General features: G+C 34.6%; 1 protein-coding gene across 1 annotated transcript in view; it reads left to right on the forward strand.

Moving 5' to 3' along the window:
• The window catches only part of glg1b (golgi glycoprotein 1b), a 50823-nt gene extending 35098 nt beyond the window's left edge, over positions 1 to 15725 (forward strand). The window contains exons 16-26 of the mRNA XM_048168092.1: positions 86 to 174; positions 469 to 586; positions 761 to 853; positions 4989 to 5126; positions 7176 to 7299; positions 7523 to 7665; positions 8123 to 8224; positions 9904 to 10011; positions 12545 to 12665; positions 13084 to 13190; positions 14692 to 15725. Coding sequence (XP_048024049.1) covers positions 86 to 174; positions 469 to 586; positions 761 to 853; positions 4989 to 5126; positions 7176 to 7299; positions 7523 to 7665; positions 8123 to 8224; positions 9904 to 10011; positions 12545 to 12665; positions 13084 to 13190; positions 14692 to 14859 — 1311 coding nt within the window. The 3' untranslated portion in view covers positions 14860 to 15725. The remainder of the gene's footprint in view (positions 1 to 85; positions 175 to 468; positions 587 to 760; positions 854 to 4988; positions 5127 to 7175; positions 7300 to 7522; positions 7666 to 8122; positions 8225 to 9903; positions 10012 to 12544; positions 12666 to 13083; positions 13191 to 14691) is intronic.
• Positions 15726 to 22110: the final 6385 nt, after the last annotated feature.

Here is a 22110-nt window from a genome sequence, read left to right on the forward strand (position 1 = left end):
AATGAGGTGTACTACCCAACAGTCTTTGTGAGTTTTGAGATATGGGATGTATTTTTATTCAAGTTTATAATCATCTACCCTGCAGGTTCAGATGAAGGACTTCCGCTTCTCCTACAAGTTCAAAATGGCCTGTAAGGAGGACGTACTCAAACTCTGTCCAAACATTAAGAAGAAGTGAGTTCACATATCCCAGAGATACATTACTGATATGATTCGTGGCTGTTCTGCAGGCTTTGAAGCATTCTGGATTTTGTCTTTCAGTTTTCATACATGGTGATTTATATTTATTATATAACATCTTTCCATAGAGACTTAAATCATCAGTGCCTGTATATGTGTCTCCTCTAATTTTGCCACTGTTGCACTTGCTTGCTTTCTCTCTCCCTGACACAAATGTATCCTCTTGAACCACAAACTTTTTATCCTAGTGTCTCTTTCATGTGTCATTTCGTGTTTCTTCCACCTCAGGGCAGATGTTGTCATCTGTTTGAGCACCACAGTGAGGAACGACACACTACAAGAAGTGAAAGATCAGCGTGTGTCTCTGAAATGTCGGAAACAGCTGAGGGTGGAAGAGCTGGAGATGGTAAATTCACTTTACTCAAGTTAAATCAGACACTATGTCATTCAGACCCTTATTTCTGTACAACAAAATTAAACTGTGATTTTATTCAATCAAAGACCTAAAAGCACCATTAAAAGTTCATTACACTGAAGCTCTGCTTTCAGATGTCACACTCTCTGTCCTCTTCGTTTACAGTCAGAGGACATTCGACTAGAACCTGAGCTGCATGACGCTTGTAAGAAGGATATCAACAAGCTCTGTTCCTCTTTTGCTTATGGAAATGCTCAGGTAAAGGATTACTTTGATCTTTTAATTTTCTAGATTGCTTTATTCACCCACCTACAGCTGCTCACATGATGAAACTAGTGAAAAAAGCTTCATATAACAAGATTCCCTCAGTCATGGAACACCTGGAAATAGTAGAGAATTTTAAAATTGAGATTTCCAGGTTATAGAAATGTCTATAGAAAAGGTAAATCCTCCATTGAACCACATTTAAATGTCAGTTTTCTGTGTGTTTATGTACGTATACTAGGATTTGTATTAAAATGAATGAAACAATTACATTCCATAATTCCAGAACTTTCAATAAACGATTGTTCTTCAGGTTTTAATATACATGAATATACATTTAATATACAGTACAGTCCAAAAGTTTGGAACCACTAAGATTTTTAATGTTTTTAAAAAGTTTCGTCTGCTCACCAAGGCTACATTTATTTAATTAAAAATACAGTAAAAAACAGTAATATTGTGAAATATTATTACAATTTAAAATAACTGTTTTCTATTTGAATATATTTCACAAAGTAATTTATTCCTGTGATGGCAAAGCTGAATTTTCAGCATCATTACTCCAGTCTTCAGTGTCACATGATCCTTCAGAAACCATTCTAATATGATGATCTGCTGCTCAAGAAACATTTAATGTGTACAATTTTTTTTCAGGATTATTTGATGAATAGAAAGTTCAAAAGAACAGTGTTTATCTGAAATCTAATCTTTTGTAACATTATAAATGTCTTTACTGCCACTTTTGATTGATTTAATGCATCCTTGCTGAATAAAAGTATTCATTTCTTTAATTTCTTTTCAAAAAAATAAAAATAAAAATTCTTACTGACCCCAAACTTTTGAACGGTAGTGTATAATGCTACAGAAGCTTTGTATTTCAGATAAATGCTGTTCTTTTGAACTTTCTATTCATCAAGGAATCCTGAAAAAAAAAGTACACAACTGTTTTCAACATTGAAAATAATCATAAATGTTTATTGAGCAGCAGATCAGCATATTAGAATGATTTCTGAAGGATCATGTGACACTGAAGACTGGAGTAATGATGCTGAAAATTCAGCTTTGCATCACAGGAATAAATTACTTTGTCAAATATATTCAAATAGAAAACAGTTATTTTAAATTGTAATAATATTTCACAATATTACTGTTTTTTACTGTATTTTTAATTAAATAAATGTAGCCTTGGTGAGCAGACGAAACTTCTTTTAAAAACATTAAAAATATTAGTGGTTCCAAACTTTTGGACTGTACTGTATATTTAAAAAAAGTTACCCAATAAAATATCTTAGAAAAAGACAATTTATGGTCACACTTTAGGGTCCAATTTTCACTGTTAGCTAACTAATAACTATGACTTTTGCCTCAATAAACTCCTAATTACTGCTATTTAATAGTTAGTAAGGTAGTTGTTAAGTTTCGGTATTGGGTAAGGTTAAGGCATGTAGAAAAAGGTCATGCAGAATAAGGCATTAATATGTGCTTTATAAGTACTAATAAACAGCCGATATCCTGGTAATATGCATGCTAATAAGCCGCTAGTTAATAGAGAGAATGAACCCTAAACTAAAGTGTTACCAAATTAATAATTATTTTATTAATTTCCATCATTTTTTAAATTCTAGACATCAAATTTAAAATTTCCTATCATATATGCATTTTGACTGTGGGAATAAAAATGTGGAGGGAAAAAAATTAAAATAAGAAAAAAAATGTCAGCTTACATCTTGATTTTTATCTGTTTTAGTTTATTTTAAGACTTGTTTTGTCTTATTTTAAATTATTAAGTCCCCCCTAAAAGTTTGTTGAAGCCCCCTAATTGAAAACCACTGATTTAAATCCATTGATTTTAAAGGTGCTAAAGAGGATGTTTTGTTTTATACATTTTTGCAATATTACTTGAAACTGTCTTTACTAACTGATAAAAGACTATTTATTAGGTGCACTGAAAGGAATAATATTAATATACATCATCTGTGCACGAGGTGGGGCCTTAAAAACATCAGCCAATCGTTTGGCCCTCTGGCTTGTCAATCACTGCCATGACGTTCCTTGTGAGAGACGTGCGCGGCTGCGCGCTCCAGTAACTTTCCACACTCCACAGGCGCCGCATGCAATGTTTTTGTCAGGAGACAGGAGTAACAACTGCAGATTATGAGTTACCTGCAGTGAGTCCGACATAATGAATCCACTAACACGACACAGCGAATGCTGGTGGTAAACACTCGTGTTCAAATACTCGTGCACGAGTTTTGGGAGGCGTTCCTTTGAAATGAGCTGTGAAGGAGGGGGGCTGTTCTTACGCATGCGCTCATTTCAAAAACTCAGTAACAGTCTTTGGATTCTCAGTCGACGAAAAAATCCTCTCTATCACCTTTAAGTATTTCATTTCATTTTTCATTTCATTTCATTTCATTTATTTATTTATTTAAACAGGGACAGTGTAAAATATACATTAACCTTAAGAAGGAGAGATGCATTTTACCAGGTTGTAGCACTTGTGCTAATTTACACCTGTAGTCCCTGGACAGGCTGATGTCAACAAATCAAGTTAATAATACATTTATCCCAAAACAGCATTAAAACGATCACACCCTTCATTCATTCCTCAGCATGCATTTATAAATATGCTCTCACATACACATCAATTACTAAACATAATGTGAACATAATTATTGTCTAACATACAGTACAAATGGAAATCTTCCCCATTAATCTCCATAAAATGATTAAATATACTTATTGAGTGATCATGAAAGAATAGGAAAAGTCATGGAAATCCACTGGTTAAATGTAGGAACCCTGTGGAAAACCCTACATTACAAACAGATGGTTTTACGCATGTACAGTATGTAAACATGCAAAGTACAAATTGCATGTTGTACTAAATGGGATTTTTCTTGCTCTTTGTAAATACATTTTCAATGTGCTACACTCTTAACTTTCTCACCTATTCCATTGAAACTAAGCTATAAAAATGATTCAGCCATAAATCATGTTGACACAACTGCGAGGATATATGACCACACACATTAACATAATTACACTTATTCAGTAGTCAGCAACCCGGCAGGGTCCTTTTTAGTCATGTAACAGCAATGGTTAGCCAATCATAATGGGTCTTTAAAAAAAATATTATTAATGTGGGGGAAAAAATGTGTAATATAAAATACTGATGCATTTAATCATGCCCTCTGACCTAAATGTAAATTTCATAAGAAATGTTTCTACCTTCAGCACAATTTCAGCTTTAACTACCACCTAAAAAATGCAAAAAAATGTGTCGGTTTAACATTTTAATTCAGTGTGATTATTATTTGATAAAGTTAATGCATTTAGTCATGTCCCCGGTGACCATAAACAAGAAACCTTGACTAACCTTAAAGGTGCAGTAAGCGATTTCAGAGAAACACTGTTGATATTTGAAATCAACCCAAACAAACACACCCCTCCCTTCATTACCCCGTCCCCCAAAGTGCACGAACATACAATGCTAGATGAGATGATGAACAAACGACAAAGAAGAACAAAAAATTAACGTACAGTACATGAGAAAATACAAGCATGAGTTCATAGTTCGTCGCCAGCAGCATACCAGCTCTCAAAACTGTCCTGTTACTACAGCTAACATTTCAAGAACAGCATATCTTGGTTTTGAGAAACAGAAAAATCAATGTTACTGACTTATGGAGCAGAAACAACACAACCATTTTCAGGCCTTCCTGCTTAGGTCTCTCCAGTGCTGGAAAGCTTTTCTAATATTAATGCGGGTCCTAAAGCTCTTGCTTGATCATAACCCATTGTTTTTTTCATTGATATTCCTCTGACCTTTTCTCTTTTGTAATCTCTTTTTCTACCTTCTTTCTTCAGATCTCCCTCTTGCTCATTCTCTCTCCTCCCCCATCATGAGTGGACACGCTCCCTACTGTTGATTGGCTACAATGCCTGTTGTGGTGCTCGGTTCAATTTACTTTTGACAGCATTTAACAGAAATCGCTTACTGCACCTTTAACTTGACAACATAAGTGGAAAGAATAAAATGCTGGAGAAGTGTAGAATAGAGCCCTATTAACAAACTCCTTTCATCATTTTGTTCTTTTCTCATTGGTATCTCTTTTCTTCCTCTCAGATCATCGAGTGTCTCAAAGAGAACAAGAGGCAGCTTTCCCAGGTGTGTCATCAGAAGGTCTTTAAGCTTCAGGAAACTGAAATGATGGATCCAGAGCTGGACTATCAGCTCATGAGAGTGTGCAAGCAGATGATCAAGGTGAGCTGTTTTAACAGGTAACTAACTTGGGGCAGGTTCTTTGGTTCCCTTCAGTCATGCCCTGACATTTCTAGCTTCATTAAAGCTTTCCTGTCAAACAGCGATCTGATGGTTATAAACGTACTCCGTATTGTCAAAGATCAATGGTAATTGCTTAACTTCCACGTTTTAATTACTTAAGCTCAATAAGATCAACATGGGGCCGAAGTGTAGCGGTTGATGGATCGAACCTGATTTGGAAAAGAGTGTTAAACACTCAACTCATCACCTTGTCTTTTGAGTAAAACATATGGAATGAACAAATACAGTACTGTTCAAAAGTTTTATTTTATTTTTAAACAAATAAATATTTTTTGAAACAAATATTACTTTTATTCAGCAAGGATACATTAAGTTGATCAAAAATGACAGTAAAGACATTTATAATGTTACAATAGATTTCTATTTCTAATAAATGCTGTTCTTTTGAACGTTCTATTCATCAAAGAATCAGTGGTTTAGACAAACACAAATATTAAATAGCAACTGTATTTCAACATTGATGATAATAAATGAATCTTGAGCACCAAATCAGCATATTAGAATGATTTCTGAAGGATCATGTGACACTGAAGAATGGAGTAATGATGCTGAAAATTCAGCTTTGCATCACAGGAATAAATTAGTTTAAAATGTATTCAAATAGAAAAGTTATTTTCAATTCTAATTATATTTCACATTATTACTGTATTTTAATGCTGTATTTTTAATGCATGTAAATGCAGACTTCTTTCAAATGTTTGAAAAGTAGTGTAGTTTTAAAGGTGCCCTAGATTCAAAAATTGAATTTACCTCGGCATAGTTGAATAACAAGAGTCCAGTACATAGAAATGACATACAGTGAGTCTCAAACTCCATTGTTTCCTCCTTCTTATATAAATCTCATTTGTTTAAAAGACCTCAGAAGAACAGGCGAATCTCAACATAACACCGACTGTTACGTAACAGTCAGGATCATTAATATGTACGCCCCCAAAATTTGCATATGCCAGCCCATGTTCAAAGCATTACACAAGGGCAGCCAGTATTAACGTCTGGATGTGCACAGCTGAATCATCAGACTAGGTAAGCAAGCAAGAACAATAGCGAAAAATGGCAGATGGAGCGATAATAACTGATATGATCCATGATGATATGATATTTTTAGTGATATTTGTAAATTGTCTTTCTAAAAGTTTTGTTAGCATGTTGCTAATGTACTGTTAAATGTGGTTAAAGTTACCATCGTTTCTTACTGTATTCACGGAGACAAGAGCCGTTGCTATTTTCATTATTAAACACTTGCAGTCTGTATAATGCATAAACACAACTTCATTCTTTATAAATCTCTCCAACAGTGTAGCATTAGCCGTTAGCCACGGAGCACCATCAAACTCATTCAGAATCAAATGTAAACATCCAAATAAACACCATACTTACGCGATTAGACATGCTGCATGACGAACACTTTGTAAAGATCCATTTTGAGGGTTATATTAGCTGTTTGAACTTTTTTTAATGTTGTTTAAGGCAAGCGCGAGCTCTTGGGGAATGGAGCACGAGAATTAAAGGGGCCGCACACCCTGAATCGGTGCATAGTTAATGATGCCCCAAAATAGGCAGTTAAAAAAATTAATTAAAAAAATCTATGGGGTATTTTGAGCTGAAACTTCACAGACACATTCAGGGGACACAGACTTATATTACATCTTTTAAAAACATGTTCTTCGGCACCTTTAAAAAGGTATCACTAGTTTTATGTCACATTACATCACAGAAGCTAAGGGTTTATAATCACAAAATTGCTGGTTCATTTGCTAAAGTTATAGCTAAGCCATTAGCTATAACTCTTTTTCCCTTGAGTGCAGATATTCTGAATCTGCATTAAGGACGAGTCATTTTGTCTAAAGGCACATGCTAAATGACTACATACTTGCATAGTCTATGAGCTTCTGTGTTTCCCATTTGGATCTGTCCAGTCAGTATTCTGTCTCTCCTTTGTCTTTCTCAACCTTTTTCTCCTTGGTTTAGCGTTTTTGCACAGAGTCGGATGCTAAGAACGTCCTTCAGTGTCTAAAACTGAACAAGAACAGCGAGCTAATGGATCCAAAGTGTAAACAGATGATCACCAAGAGACAAATCACTCAGAACACAGGTGAAGATCTAACACATCTCCACTAATATAAACTTTCATTTCCACTTAGCTAGTTGGTCAAGTTGTTTAATTTTGAAAACTCTCTGTTTTGAGGCTAGTTTCTGTCTTTACCTCCTGACCTTGAGATCAGAACTGTTTTTTTTTTTTTTTCTTGAAGTATCTTTGAATTATTTCAACTTCTTCTGTAATGCTAGAGTTTTAACTTCATTGTTGGTGTATTCAGACTACAGATTGAACCCAGTGTTGAGGAAGGCTTGTAAGCCAGACATTCCCAAATTCTGTCAGAACATTCTCAACAAAGCCAGTGATGCCAATGAACTGGAGGGTCAAGTCATATCCTGCCTCAAACTCAAGTATGCAGACCAGGTATGCATGTTAATGAATATTAGCAGCAAATAAGTAAATAATACAGTCAGCTTATTATGATAGCATAATTATAGTCTTGTATCATTACTGATGGATTTATTTTATTGTTAACTAAAACTAAAAAAAAGCACTTTTAGTAATTTAAACAAATCTGAAATTAAATATAAATGTTAGATGAAACACTTAAACTTAAAAAAAAAATACAAATAAATTAAATAAAAAAAGAAATGCTGCCTAATTGGGCTAAAAATAAATTAAGTTACAGCTATGTAGAAATATAAAGAAAAAAATAATAATGACAAAAGCACATAACAGGTTATGAGGGCACATGGATTTAAAAAAAAAAATATGTACTCATAAATCATTCTTAATAAACACTGCAATTTTCCATAATAGGAATTACCCATTTTGATTTAATGGATTATAAATAAGTTACAAAAATAGTCTTTGTTCTCAGCGGTTGTCTGGAGAATGTGAGGATCAGATCAGAGTGATTCTTCAGGAGTCAGCACTCGACTACCGGCTCGATCCACAGCTCCAGGCTCACTGCAATAATGAGGTGAGTGGAAACATGGGCTCTGCAGTTTAGGATTGCATTGACTGCTAATGAAAAAATTAATTAAAAAAAAAATGTCTGACCCCAAACGTTTTTAAAGGCAATGTACATTTTGTGCTTTTCTATTATTTAGAAATGTATCTCTCTTTCCTCACTCTGTTTACATGGTTGAGTCTAAATTTAATGGTTAGATGTACTATTGCATAAAAATGTTTAATAGTTATAATTTATTCATCAGTTGCTCATTTCATTTAAATTTTATTTTTAATAAAGGTGCTAAAGAGGATGTTTTGTTTTATACATTTTTGCAATATTACTTGAAACTGTCTTTACTAACTGATAAAAGACTATTTATTAGGTGCACTGAAAGGAATAATATTAATATACATCATCTGTGCACGAGGTGGGGCCTTAAAAACATCAGCCAATCGTTTACGCGATGATCGCGTAAACGATTGGCCCTCTGGCTTGTCAATCACTGCCATGACGTTCCTTGTGAGAGACGTGCGCGGCTGCGCGCTCCAGTAACTTTCCACACTCCACAGGCGCTGCATGCAATGTTTTTGTCAGGAGACAGGAGTAACAACTGCAGATTATGAGTTACCTGCGGTGAGTCCGACATAATGAATCCACTAACACGATACAGTGCCGGTGGTAAACACTCGTGTTTTCCAATACTCATGCACGAGTTTTGGGAGGCGTTCCCTCGAAATGAGCTGTTCTTACACATGCGCTCATTTCAAAAACTCACTAACAGTCTTTGGTTTCTCAGTCGATGAAAAGATCCTCTTTAGCACCTTTAAGTTTTAATTTAATTCTGTCTTTATAGGACAGGACAGTGTATAATGACAGGAACTTAATTAAAGGTGCAATAGGACATTTTCGGAGAGGCTAGCAATAGCAAGCTAGCTTTCAAATCCCTTCAGAGTGTCTCCAAAGCCATACCTCCTCCAAAACACATGAATGTGCACACACACACAGCTGCTTGCATGAACGCAGTGTAACCTCGTGGTTCTGATTGGGTATGAACTGTAAAATATGTCTACTGTTTGTGTGCTGTGCTCCGTAACTGACGTCTGTCTACATAAACTCTGCATAGCATGAAACGCGCTGATGACGTGTGATGTCTGCATGAACAGGGTGCGCGAGGGGATGTAAAAACATACGTTTTTAAACCAGTATATCAAAATGTTTCTGCAGAGAATCACCTATTGCACCTTTAATATTGTATCTGGAAATGACCGTCCGAATCTGAACTGCTCCATGCTATGTCACAAGAATTTGTGCTTACCGCTGCACCAAGGCTAATGGGTTTTAATGAAAGCTTTTGAAAACTGTTATTGTATTAGGACTGTTTGATCTGCTATTCAGCAGAGAGTGTTGCAGATTATAATGGCTTGTTTGTAACGCAATGGGACAGGGACCCTCCTCCTGCAGGCTGTCTGAGAAAAGCCCTTTATTTATGGTCTCCATGAGCCGTAGGCCCTCATGGAGCAATCAAGCAGAAACTGTGTGAAATGGGTCTCTTGATGGGTCAGTAAAGAAAATTGACTGTTATATTCTGCTGGCAGGTGGCCAACAGACAAAGACAAGACACATTTTTGAGGAAGAAAATGGAGATTTTTATATCTTAAGTCACTTCATAACATGTGTCTGTTTGTGTGTGTGTGTGTGTGTGTAAGATCACGCGGCTATGCGCAGAGGAAGCTGCCGCACAGGAACAGACTGGTCAAGTGGAGGAGTGTCTGAAGAACAACCTACTGAAAATTAAACAAGAGGAGTGCAAGACGGTACAGAACACATCCTCAAATATGCTTCATCTGCTACACACTGGTTTCCTCTGTATCAGTTGCTATGGAAACACCATTAGTGTCTTTAAACCCACATCTGCTTTCTTGATCAGTAGAGATTCCCACATACAAATAGGTGGTTGTTTTATGTTTGTATATATGTGTGTGTGTGTGTGTGTGTATATATATATATATGGAGCAATCAAACAGAATATATATATATATATATATATATATATATATATATATATATATATATATATATATATATATATATATAGAGAGAGAGAGAGCATTTTTAGATTTTGACTGACTGCATGGGTCATATTAGATATGTTAAAATATGTATACTTCAGTTCACATATACACTGCTCAAAAAAATTAAAGGAACACTTTTTTTAATCAGATTCAGTTAAACTCCATGGATATTGATCTGGTCAGTTAAGTAGCAGAGGGGGCTGTTAATCAGTTTCAGCTGCTTTGGTGTTAATGAAATGAACAACAGGTGCACTAAATGTGCAACAATAAGACAACCCCCAAAACAGGAATGGTTTTACAGGTGGAGGCCACTGACATTTTTTTTCTCTACTCATCTTTTCTGACTGTTTTTTACTAGTTTTGCATTTGGCTAGGGTCAGTGTAACTACTGGTAGCATGAGGTGATACCTCGACCCTACAGAGGTTGCACAGGCAGTCCAGCTCCTCCAGGATGGCATATCAATACGTGCCATTGCCAGAAGGTTTTTTGTGTCTCCCAGCACAGTCTCAAGAGCATGGAGAAGATTCTAGGAGACAGGCAGTTACTCTAGGAGAGATGGACAGGGCCGTAGAAGGTCCTTAACCCATCAGCAGGACCGGTATCTGCTCCTTTGTGCAAGGAGGAACAGGATGAGCACTGCCAGAGCCCTACAAAATGATCTCCAGCAGGCCACTAGTGTGAATGTCTCTGACCAAACAATCAGAAACAGACTTTTTGACGGTGGCCTGAAGGCCCTGACTGCACCGTAGAGCTCGATTGACATTTGCCATTGAGCACCAGAATTGGCAGGTCCGCCACTGGCACCCTGTGCTTTTCACAGATGAGAGCAGGTTCACCCTGAGCACATGTGACAGATGTGAAAGGGTCTGGAGAAGCCCGTGGAGAACATTATGCTGCCTGTAACATCATTCAGCATGACCGGTTTGGTGGTGGGTCAGTGATGGTCTGGGGAGACATATCCATGGAGGGACGCACAAACCTCTACAGGCTAGACAATGGTACCCTGACTGCCATTAGGTATCGAAATGAAATCCTTGGACCCATTGTCAGACCCTACGCTGGTGCAGTGGGTCCTGGGTTCCTCCTGGTGCATGACAATGCCTGGCCTCATGTGGCGAGAGTATTCAGGCAGTTCCTGGAGGATGAAGGAATTGATATCACTGAATGGCCTCCATGCTCTCCTGACCTAAATCCAGTAGAACACCTCTGGAACATTATGTTTCGGTCCATCCAACGCCGCCACGTTTCACCATAGACTGTCCAGGAGCTCAGTGATGCCCTGGTCCAGATCTGGGAGGAAATACACCAAGACACCATCCGGCGTCTCATTAGGAGCATGCCCCGACATTGTCAGGCATGCATACAAGCATGTGGAGGCCATACAAACTACTGAGTACCATTTTGAGTTGCTGCAATGAAATTTAAGCAAAATGGACTAGCCTGCTGCATAATTTTTTCACTTTGATTTTCAGGGTGTCTTAGAATTCAGTCCTCTGTAGGTTGATCATTTTCATTTCCATCAAACGATGTGGCATCCTTTCGTTCCTAACACATTAGCCAGTCCATATCAGTATAGATATCCAGCATGATATTTTTTCCCCATTGAGATCTGATGTGTTTTCAAAGTGTTCCTTTAATTTTTTTGAGCATATAGAATGATTTTATATATATATATATATATCTCATTCTATCATTCATTAAATTGAATATAAGTGACATTTATGTTATAAAAGATTTCTATTTCAAATAAATGTTGTTTATTTCTATTAATCAAAGAAGAAAAAAGTATCACGGTCAACTGTTTTCATTGATAATAGTAATAATAAATGCAAATCAGCATATTAGAATGATTTCTGAAGGATCATGTGACACTGAAGACTGGAGTAACGATGCTGAAAATTCAGCTTTGCCAACACAGAAATAAATAACATTTTTAAATATATTCAAATAGTTATTTTTCAAATAGTTATTAAAACAGTTATTTTAATTTTATTTTCATTTATTTTTATTTTATTTTAATGTTTCACAATATTACTGTTTTTACTGTTTTTAATCAAATAAGTGCAGCACTGGTGAGCATAAGAGACTTCTTTCAAAACATTTAAAAATCTTACTGACTTTTTTTTTTTTTTTTTTTTTTTTTTTTTTTTTTTAGAATTAAACAAGCTTTTTTTCGCTGCTCTTTTGTGCGCAACAGTCTGCTCACACATCTATAACAGACGTACAGGTTTAGTGTCTGCATTTCGCTCATTTCATCCTCTTCTTCATGTGTAGGAGGTGTTGAACATGCTCAAAGAAAGCAAAGCAGACATATTTGTGGATCCGGTCTTGCACACAGCCTGTGCTCTGGATTTGAAACACCACTGTGCAGCCATCAACCCTGGAAGGGGCAGACGTGAGTATTCACTATATTGTATGTATATATTTTGTAAATTCACAATATACACCAATACTTTTAAAGATGTTATTTTCTTGCTTCACATATCTGCATATTAAACCCCAAAATATCTTCTGATTGTCATGTGTTCAGTAGTTTCTCATTCATTCACATCCTATATAATTTCACACTGAATTTTCCTTATTCACAGTTAAATGCATCATAAATGCAATTCCATGTTGTTTAATTCATGATGCCTAGTTAAGATAGCTGGGTTGAGGGTCTATTTTAGAGACCTTGTTTCTGTGTTGGTAGAAAGAGAGGAAGAAATATGTGGAACTTGACAGATGGTGTGATTATAGTGTGTTGTTGTTTTTTTCTTCTTAACTCTGCAATTTGGGGCTTCTAACTCCCTGTGTTTGTACCCTTTTCCCAGAAATGTCCTGTTTGATGGAAGCTCTGCAGGACAAGCAGGTGCGTCTACAGCCTGAATGTAAGAGAAGATTACAGGACCGCATAGACATGTGGGGCTATGCAGCGAAGGTCAGTAAACAAACACATTTAACTAGATGTCCAGATGGAGAACTAAATAATTTTTTTATAACTTTTCTTAAACATAATTACTACATACAAGCCCAACCTCAAGCACTAAAAGATGCCCCTTTGCATTAAAAAATATGTATTTATGTATGTATATATATTTATATACATATACATAAATAAATATAAAATATTTAATTATGTATATATATATATATACACACACACACACATACACACACACACACACGTGTATGTGTGTGTATATATATATATATATATATATATATATATATATAACTTTTATGTTAGATGTGATTAATCGATTTCACTGCACCAATTATTAATGTAATAATAATAGTAAGAAATTTTTAAAATAAATTATTTATATTATTAATAAAATATAAATTCTATTTTTATATTGTTATAATAAAATGAATTATTAATTTAATATTTATATATATATGTATTTATGTATATATATTTATATACATATACATAAATAAATATAAAATATTTAATTATGTATGTGTGTGTGTATATATATGTGTATATATATATATATATATATATATATATATATATATATATACACACACACACACACACACACACACACACACACACACACACACACACACACACACACACACACACACACACACACACGTATATATATATATAAACTTTTATGTTAGATGTGATTAATCGTGATTAATTGATTTCACTGCACCAATTATTAATGTAATAATATTAAGAAATTTTTAAAATAAATTATTTATATTATTAATAAAATATAAATTCTATTTTTATATTGTTATAATAAAATGAATTATTAATTTAATGTGTGTGTGTGTGTGTGTGTGTGTATATATATATATATATATATATATATATATATATATATATACATTATATTAATAATAATAAATATTATGAGATTAATTGTAATTAATTGATTTCACAGCAACAATTATTATTAATGTGATAATAATCACAATAATAGTAAGAAATTTTATAAAAATAAATATTAAAAAATAAATGTAAAAATAAATGATTTCTATTATAAAAAATCTATTATAAAAATATCTACGTTATAACAAATTATAATACAATTAATTAATTTAATATGAAAAAATATTATTTTTAAATATCTTTATATATATATATATATATATATATATATATATATATATATATATATATATATATATAATAGTATTAATAATGAATATTAATAATTTAATAAATAATATTAAAATTGTTATTATTAGAACAAAAAAATATTCTATTACTATACATTTTCTTTGTTGTTATATTAGTATTAGTATTAGTATTAATAATAATAAACATATGCATTATATATAAACTATTATTATTAATGTTTATTTCTTAACAAATTTTCACTTTGAGAATGTTGGCTAAAGGATGTTATGTCAGGTTAAGCTAAATTCTATGGACAAAGTCATTTCCTTATTATGAGTTATAGTCTGTGATTTCCTAGGTGGCTCCAGCTGAAGGTTTCTCGGACCTCGCTGTGCAAGTCATGACTTCACCTTCCAAGAACTACATCTTATTCGTGATTGCGCTGGCTGTGTCCATCCTCTTCCTTGTGGGGCTGCTGTGTGGCCGCATCACCAAACGTGTAACCAGAGAGCTGAAAGACAGGTAGAGCGAGGATGCCGCCCATCCGCCCCCTCCTGTTTCACACATCATTTCCTGCCCTCGCTGTTCTTTGTACTTATACCTGCGAAGACTTTGGGAGCTGTTAGTGGACCTTCTGTGGGCTGGTGCCATGTTTGGAACCCTCTCTAGCCCACCCAGCCACTGAATCCAAACGTTAAACTTTTGAAATGCTTCTCGAACAGGATCAAGATCGTTTTGGGACATTATGCCTTGATTATATATGGTTTTTGTTTTTGTTTTGAGAGTGGCAGCCTTACTTCTTGACTGTAATATGGTCATGTGTCAATGCAGTATTTTTATTGTTGTATCTTTTCCAGTTTTTCAGAATGTGTGGTCATAGATAGGGCTTCAATCAGCAGCTTACATGAAAGTTCAGAAGCAATCTTTATATTTTGTCACTAGTTTTTTTTTTTTTTTTTTTTTTTTAATCTAGTCCACTTTGGGTGGGATTGATTTTTGGGTGTCTACTGAATGTTTTGGCACTGGGGAGGTAAGATGGCTTTTCTAGTCCAGTATGATGAACTACAATGATTGTGACACATGAAACGGTGGTCTTTATCAGGTAAAAGACTTTTTATTTCACATTAAACATCAAGCATTAAACTTACAAAGATTATGACATTTGAATACACCTAGTAAACACCAAACACCCCCACCGCATTAAAATTTAGTACATTGTGACATTATTTTGATAAGTTTCCCCTCAGAATGCCCATTACGTCGGCACAGTTTTGTCATTCCCACAATTCTCAATAGTTTTTCTCATTGCTCATTTTTACTACTTTATGGTCTTTAAAAATGTCACTGTAATACAAATTGGTTTAAATATGCAAAGGTAGTACAACAAATACAGCAAAAGTAAATAAAAACACAAAGTCGTAAAATGCTTAGTTTTCTTTGAACAAAATTTATTTTTATTTTGGTGGGAAAGATCATCCCCTTGGAATTATAAGGTTCTTTCTGACATTTTGGCCAAAATTGAGTTATTCACATATTCTTATTCTGTGACAAATTATTTACATTATGTGATGTTTTTTTTTTTAATTTGTGTACATTTTGGGACTTTTTATTTGGAAAACAAAAAGGTTCTGTCTACAAAGTCGAATGGAATGCAAAACGCTCAATATCTCAAAACTGCTCAGAGTGCAGATAGAACCTAATTCCAAGGGGACAAAATGACAAACCTGGTGTTGGAGTGTTTTTTTGAGATTCACATATCTGAGTGTTCTGACGCAACGTCCAGTTCGCGCAATTATAATGATGAATATACAAAGAGTACGATATTCGAATAGACCTTTAGAGAAGGTTCCGTGTTAAAGATGCTTTGATTGTCCAGGGCCAAGTTTCCTGCGGACCAAACTTGCAAGGTTGAACTTGACTGTATACCCTGTTAGATGTAGTTACTTTGAATGTTCACAGGACGAGTGCACTTTTTTGATGTTTTGTTATGTTTGGCTTAAGCCTTATTTATTGTTTACAACAAATGTGCTGATCTTGGTTTAATATGTGAGTGTGTGCGCGCGCATGCGTGTGTGTGTGTGTGTGTGTGTGTGTGTGTGCATAGAGAGAAATATGTTCTAATGTTGCCTTTTCTCTTTCTCTGTCACACCAGTGAAAGGAAACATCCATTAGTCCCCATTGATGGTGGCTCTGAATTTTTTCAAAGCTGTACCCACAAACATCTCTAGGATGAAAAGGAATGACTTACTTGTCTTTGTCTATTTGTTACTGAGTTACTTTGATTATAACTGTGATGATTATATGCATAATATTGGCTGAAGACATAGGGTTTTTCTAAAAGATCCATGCATGCTTTTCCCCCCAAACTCATTCTGTGTCCTCTCATACATGAAAAGAAAAATGTGCTTTGTGCAATAATAGAATATATGAAGAGTTCAGATGCAAAAGCCTCTAAGTGCCATATGAAATTTCCTTGTAAAATTAGCATTTTTATCAAGCTTGTATGTTTAGGTTCAGTAATTTCACTTTAATGGCAATTAATAGGTCCTTTTCATTGCCATTAAAGTGAAATAACTGAACATAAACATACAAGCTTGATAAAAATACTCATTTTAGAAGAAAATTTCAGACGGCACTTAGAGGCTTTTGCATCTGAACTCTTCATATATATATATATATATATATATATAAAATATGGTGAAATATTACCTTGACAAATCAAAATTCCACCCCAAATTAAAAAATAAATAAAACATATTTTTGGATTATTATTTTGAGGGGTTTTGTGAGATTCACCTATTCATTTTATTTAATTTTCTTAACAGAATCTGTACCACTATAGAAAATATACTGTGCATTATGTATATTGTCTCTTAAAGAGTGTGCAAAGCTCTATGAAATCCATTTGTCTACTATCCTTGGACAGTGCACCCAAAACTTCTGTCATAATTTACTGACCCTCATGTCATTCTAAACCTCTATGTATTTCTTTCTTTTGCGAAACACAGAATAATATATTTTGAAGAATGTTGGTTCCCAATAAGTATGATGATGATGACAGAATTTTCATTTTTGGGTGGACTATCCCTTCAACAGATTTAAAAATCTCAAATGTTGACTCCCAGATTTCTGTTATAATGCTTTTTTCTTTTTCTTTTCTTTTTTTTTTTTTTTTTTTTTTTTTTTTGAGCTCGGGAGGCCACAGGAGTACTGCTTTTACCTCTAGCATTGATGATCTCAATGTTCTTCTGTAAATAATAGATCTAATGTGCAAATGACAGTGTCTGAGATTTCTGGTTGATTGAAATTTGGACTGTAAAATTTTACTGATCATATGATCACATTTGAATATATATTGTAGATAAGTAAATGTTATTCTAAATATATTTCTCCTAATTCATGCTTTTAGAGACTGATCATGATGATGTTTTTTTTTTACTATTTTACATATAAATTTATAATGGTAACTTGGATGTCATTGGAGTGTAAAAAAACACAAAGCTGACTGTGATGGTTCATTGATCACTTTCTTTTGAAACTCAAAGTGAGCCAATGTTCTGTTCGATTTGAACTCTGCACTAGTTTGGAAATCAAGTGATTCTTAAAGAGTTTTGGAGAATGTGCATGGAATATTGAGCCTTTCCAACTATTACAACTAGAATACTTGCTTTCTCTTTGAAGAATTTTTTTTATTTTTTTTTTTTGCCTGGAAGATTTGAATACCTTTTCTTATGACAAAATTTAGAAGTCCATATGTTGAATGACCGTTGTTTCTTTTTGTGTGTGTGTGTGTCTCATTTTGAAAGCATCTTTTAAAGGCACAAGCAAGAGCAAAACCTGATTCCATTACTCTGAAAAGTGACATTGCCAGTCACAATTTCCCAACAGTCAGTGCAGAGCCAAAGATGATCCTGCTTTGTTTAAAATGCTCCTCTAAGCGGCTCTAACATCTGCTCATTATTGTTTTTCATTCAGTTTCTTATTAACTTCAAATTGACTAAACATTGTAACAAGTTATGGCTGTGATATTTTCTCAGTTTCTTCATCTTGCCATGTAACATTGTGACAAATCAGATTTTTGTTGGTTTCCCTAATTCTGTACAGATGATGAATTCAGTTTAATAAAATGCTGTAGATTTTCTTACCATTCCGTTTTGTCTCTAGTTTTGTTTTATTCATATGGTATACTGAATATTAATTCGGTTATTCAGCTAAAGCTACACATATTTCAAAATTATAACACCACTTTCTCACTGGCTGTCTTTTTAATTCATTTGGTGACACTTTACAGTAAGGTCCCATTAAAGGTGCAATATGTAATATTTTTGCAGTAAAATATCCAAAAAACACTAGGCCAGTGTTACATATTTTGTTCACTTGAGTACTTACAATACACCAAATGTTTCCAAATATTTGTAAATCGTGAGAAAATTGCAATTTTAACCAAGGCTCCGGGACGTGTGAGGAGTCGCCTGTCAATTGCGTCATACCTGCGTTACCCTCGGTTTCCGGTTTTATTTTGTAGAAACCATGGAAACACCAAAGACGCTTTAAAATATTATACATTTTAATAGACAAGGGAACATCTGTTTTGATACATTTATAGACAGAAATCTAATTATTGTTACATAGCTCAACATCTTTAGTCGTATTGTTTAAATCTATTTTTCTTGATTTTCCAAGAGTACCGTGCTTTACCATGCCTCAGAGAAAAACACTATTTTGTCAAGTAGCTAAAATAGCATAATCAGATGCAGCTTTATTTTTATTAACAGTAATACATAATTTTCTCCATCATACAATACGTTTTAAAATTAATTGCATGCCATTTATCAACACATCCAATATTTAATATGATAGTCTAAAATCGATCTATCTTACTGCAGTGTGTCTCAAACAAGTGTCTCACAGCAGCCACCAAGCGAACGCACAGAGTAATGTTATAACATTTTCAACACTCTCAAATGTATCTAATATGAGCTGCGTTACCTCATACTCATGACTGGAAAAGCGGAAGCGGCGCCGGCGACTGTGTCATAATAAAAGTTCCGCTGCTCGCGGCGTGTGTTGCGCAATCGCTCCAGCGGCCTCGTTCATCTCCCACAACACTCGGTCCTGCTCTGCTTCATACCACAGTAACGTTAATAATCGCATCCATGAACATGATTTCTTCCCGACTCAAATCCCTATTCTTTTGCACCGTCCGTTGAGAGGGAGACCACATGTCCCAAGATTCCGCTCTAAAACTTGGCATCATCAAACTACGCCTTTGTTTTGAATAGGCTTCTAGCGACCTCTAGCGGACAGAAAATGTTACATATTGTACCTTTAATGAATACATTCACTTACAATGAGAAATACATTTGTTACAGTTTTTATTAATCTTTGTTATAGTTAATAAAAATACAGTTGTCCATTGTTAGCTCACGTCCATTAAAGAACAAATTAATCAGAAATGAGAAGTTAAGGATGTCTCATTAGCAGTACAGTCTTAAAGATACAGCCAGCAGAATGCCAAAAAACATGACATTTCAGTTCATATAGTTAAAGATGACCTATTTCAAATTCTTATTACTAATACAACTGTAGAAGGCCTGAGGATTGCTGTCACTTGGGCTGCTGCCATCAATGATTATGATAATGAAATACTCTATGCATAAAATAATGAGGCACTTGTCTTAGTCAAAGCCAGTCTTCCTCTGCATTAAGAGGCTTATGTAACCCAGGAGGATCTGGATAATGAGAGTCCCAGTACTCAAAATGGCATAACATGAATATCAGAATGTCTTAGTATGTGGTTTGTCTCCTTTTGCTTTAATAGTAGCAGCACTGGACCAGCATGATTTGAAAATGATCCATCATGAGCTTCAACTGAAGCAAGACCATCTGATTATCTGTACAAAAAGTTACATGATCAATTGTTATTCGATTAGTGACTTGGAAATAGAGAATAGCTATGCTACTTTACGTCAGTGTTTGTTCGTTTTAAATGTTTCAGAATTCTAAAACGTTCGTTGTTGAATTCCAGACTTTTTTGATCAAACATACAAATCTCAGTGGTGAAATACTTACTTATTTAGTATTTTAAACACTATTATTAAACATATTTCGACATACGCACCATTGAAAGCTGTCAATGTGTGTGAAGTCATATGAAGTCGATCATAATAAACAAGTGTAGCATTTACTGCCACCTAGTGGTGTTTGGACTGAAATGCTTTTATAAAATGTGGCCAAGGTTTGTGATGGACCAACGGGCAAAGATTAATGACATCAATCCAGAATGGCTTAGATATAAATAACTAGTGGACAGCCATAAACGTCAAATAATTTATTACCTACTAGTCATCCGTCTTCCATCCATCCATCCAGAATTACCAGGAGGTCAATACTATCTCTCCTGCAGGCATATTCTGTCTTTTTTCTTCTTTTCAGCCTTTCCAGCTAAAGATCATGGATGTAGGCTATTCAGCCCATATAATGAAACATGGCATTTTGCAAACTTTTTATTATCTGTGAAGAAGTGTGGGCTAGTTAGAAGAATATGCCTATATCCATGTTTAGTGTGTAACCTGCAATGTCTTGTGATGTTAAAATGACAATTAAAGGATTAGTTCACTTTCAAATAAAAATTTCCTGATAATTTACTCACCCCCATGTCATCCAAGATGTCCATGTCTTTCTTTCTTCAGTCGAAAAGAAATTAAGGTTTTTAATGAAAACATTCCAGGATTTTTCTCCATATAGTGGACTTCAATGGACCCCAAATGGTTGAAGGTCAAAATTACAGTTTCAGTGTGTGACTAAAGCGTTCTACACGATCCCAGATGAGAAATAAGGGTTTTATCTAGAGAAACCATCACTCTTTAAAATTTTACACGTTTTAACCATAAATGCTCATCTTGAACTAGCTCTCTTCTTCTTCTCTATTTGAATTCCAGCAGTGTAGACACTGCTAAGTGTATTACTGCCCTCCACAGGTTAAAGTCTGAACTAAATTGTCATATTCAATATGCTAGTGCAAGTATATAACAATTAGTTCAAACTTTGACCTGTAGAGGGCAGTAATACACTTAGCAATGTCTACACTGCCAGAATTCAAATAGAGAAGAAAAAGAGAGCTAGTTCAAGATGAGCATTTATGGTTAAAACATATATAATTTTTTATTTTTTTTAGAAAATGAGTGATGGTTTCTCTAGATGAGACCCTTATTCCTCGTCTCGGATCGTGTAGAACGCTTTAAAGCTGCAATGAAACTGTAATTTTGACCTTCAACCATTTGGGGTCCATTGAAGTCCACTATATGGAGAAAAATCCTGGAATGTTTTCATCAAAAACCTTAATTTCTTTTCGAAGAAAGAAGGACATGGACATCTTGGATGACATGGGGTTGAGTAAATTATCAGGAAATTTTAATTTTAAAGTGAACTAGTCCTTTAAAAATATTTATCTCAGACTGCAGAGACAAGTTTGCTGTCTCAGGACACATAATTATTTCAGTGATATCAGTCCAGTCAGGTAATAAGGACATTTTAAGTGTGAAGATAAACTCTGGCCTCCCTAGAGTTCTCAAGTCACAATTAGGCCTACTTACAAACATTTAAATCTGGTTAAGGACACACAGAGAAGCCATAGCAGGGGTGTTCAGGTTCCTCTCCATTTTATATGGTGTCAATACATTGATCAATTTAACAAATCAATCAGTCAGTTAAAATAAAGGTTTGTTTATGTGATTTCAGTTAGTTTGTGGTTGGCAAACTAACCCATCTGGCTCAG

This window comes from Megalobrama amblycephala, linkage group LG19 (genome assembly GCF_018812025.1).
Source record: "Megalobrama amblycephala isolate DHTTF-2021 linkage group LG19, ASM1881202v1, whole genome shotgun sequence".
NCBI classification, from domain to species: Eukaryota; Metazoa; Chordata; class Actinopteri; order Cypriniformes; family Xenocyprididae; genus Megalobrama; species Megalobrama amblycephala.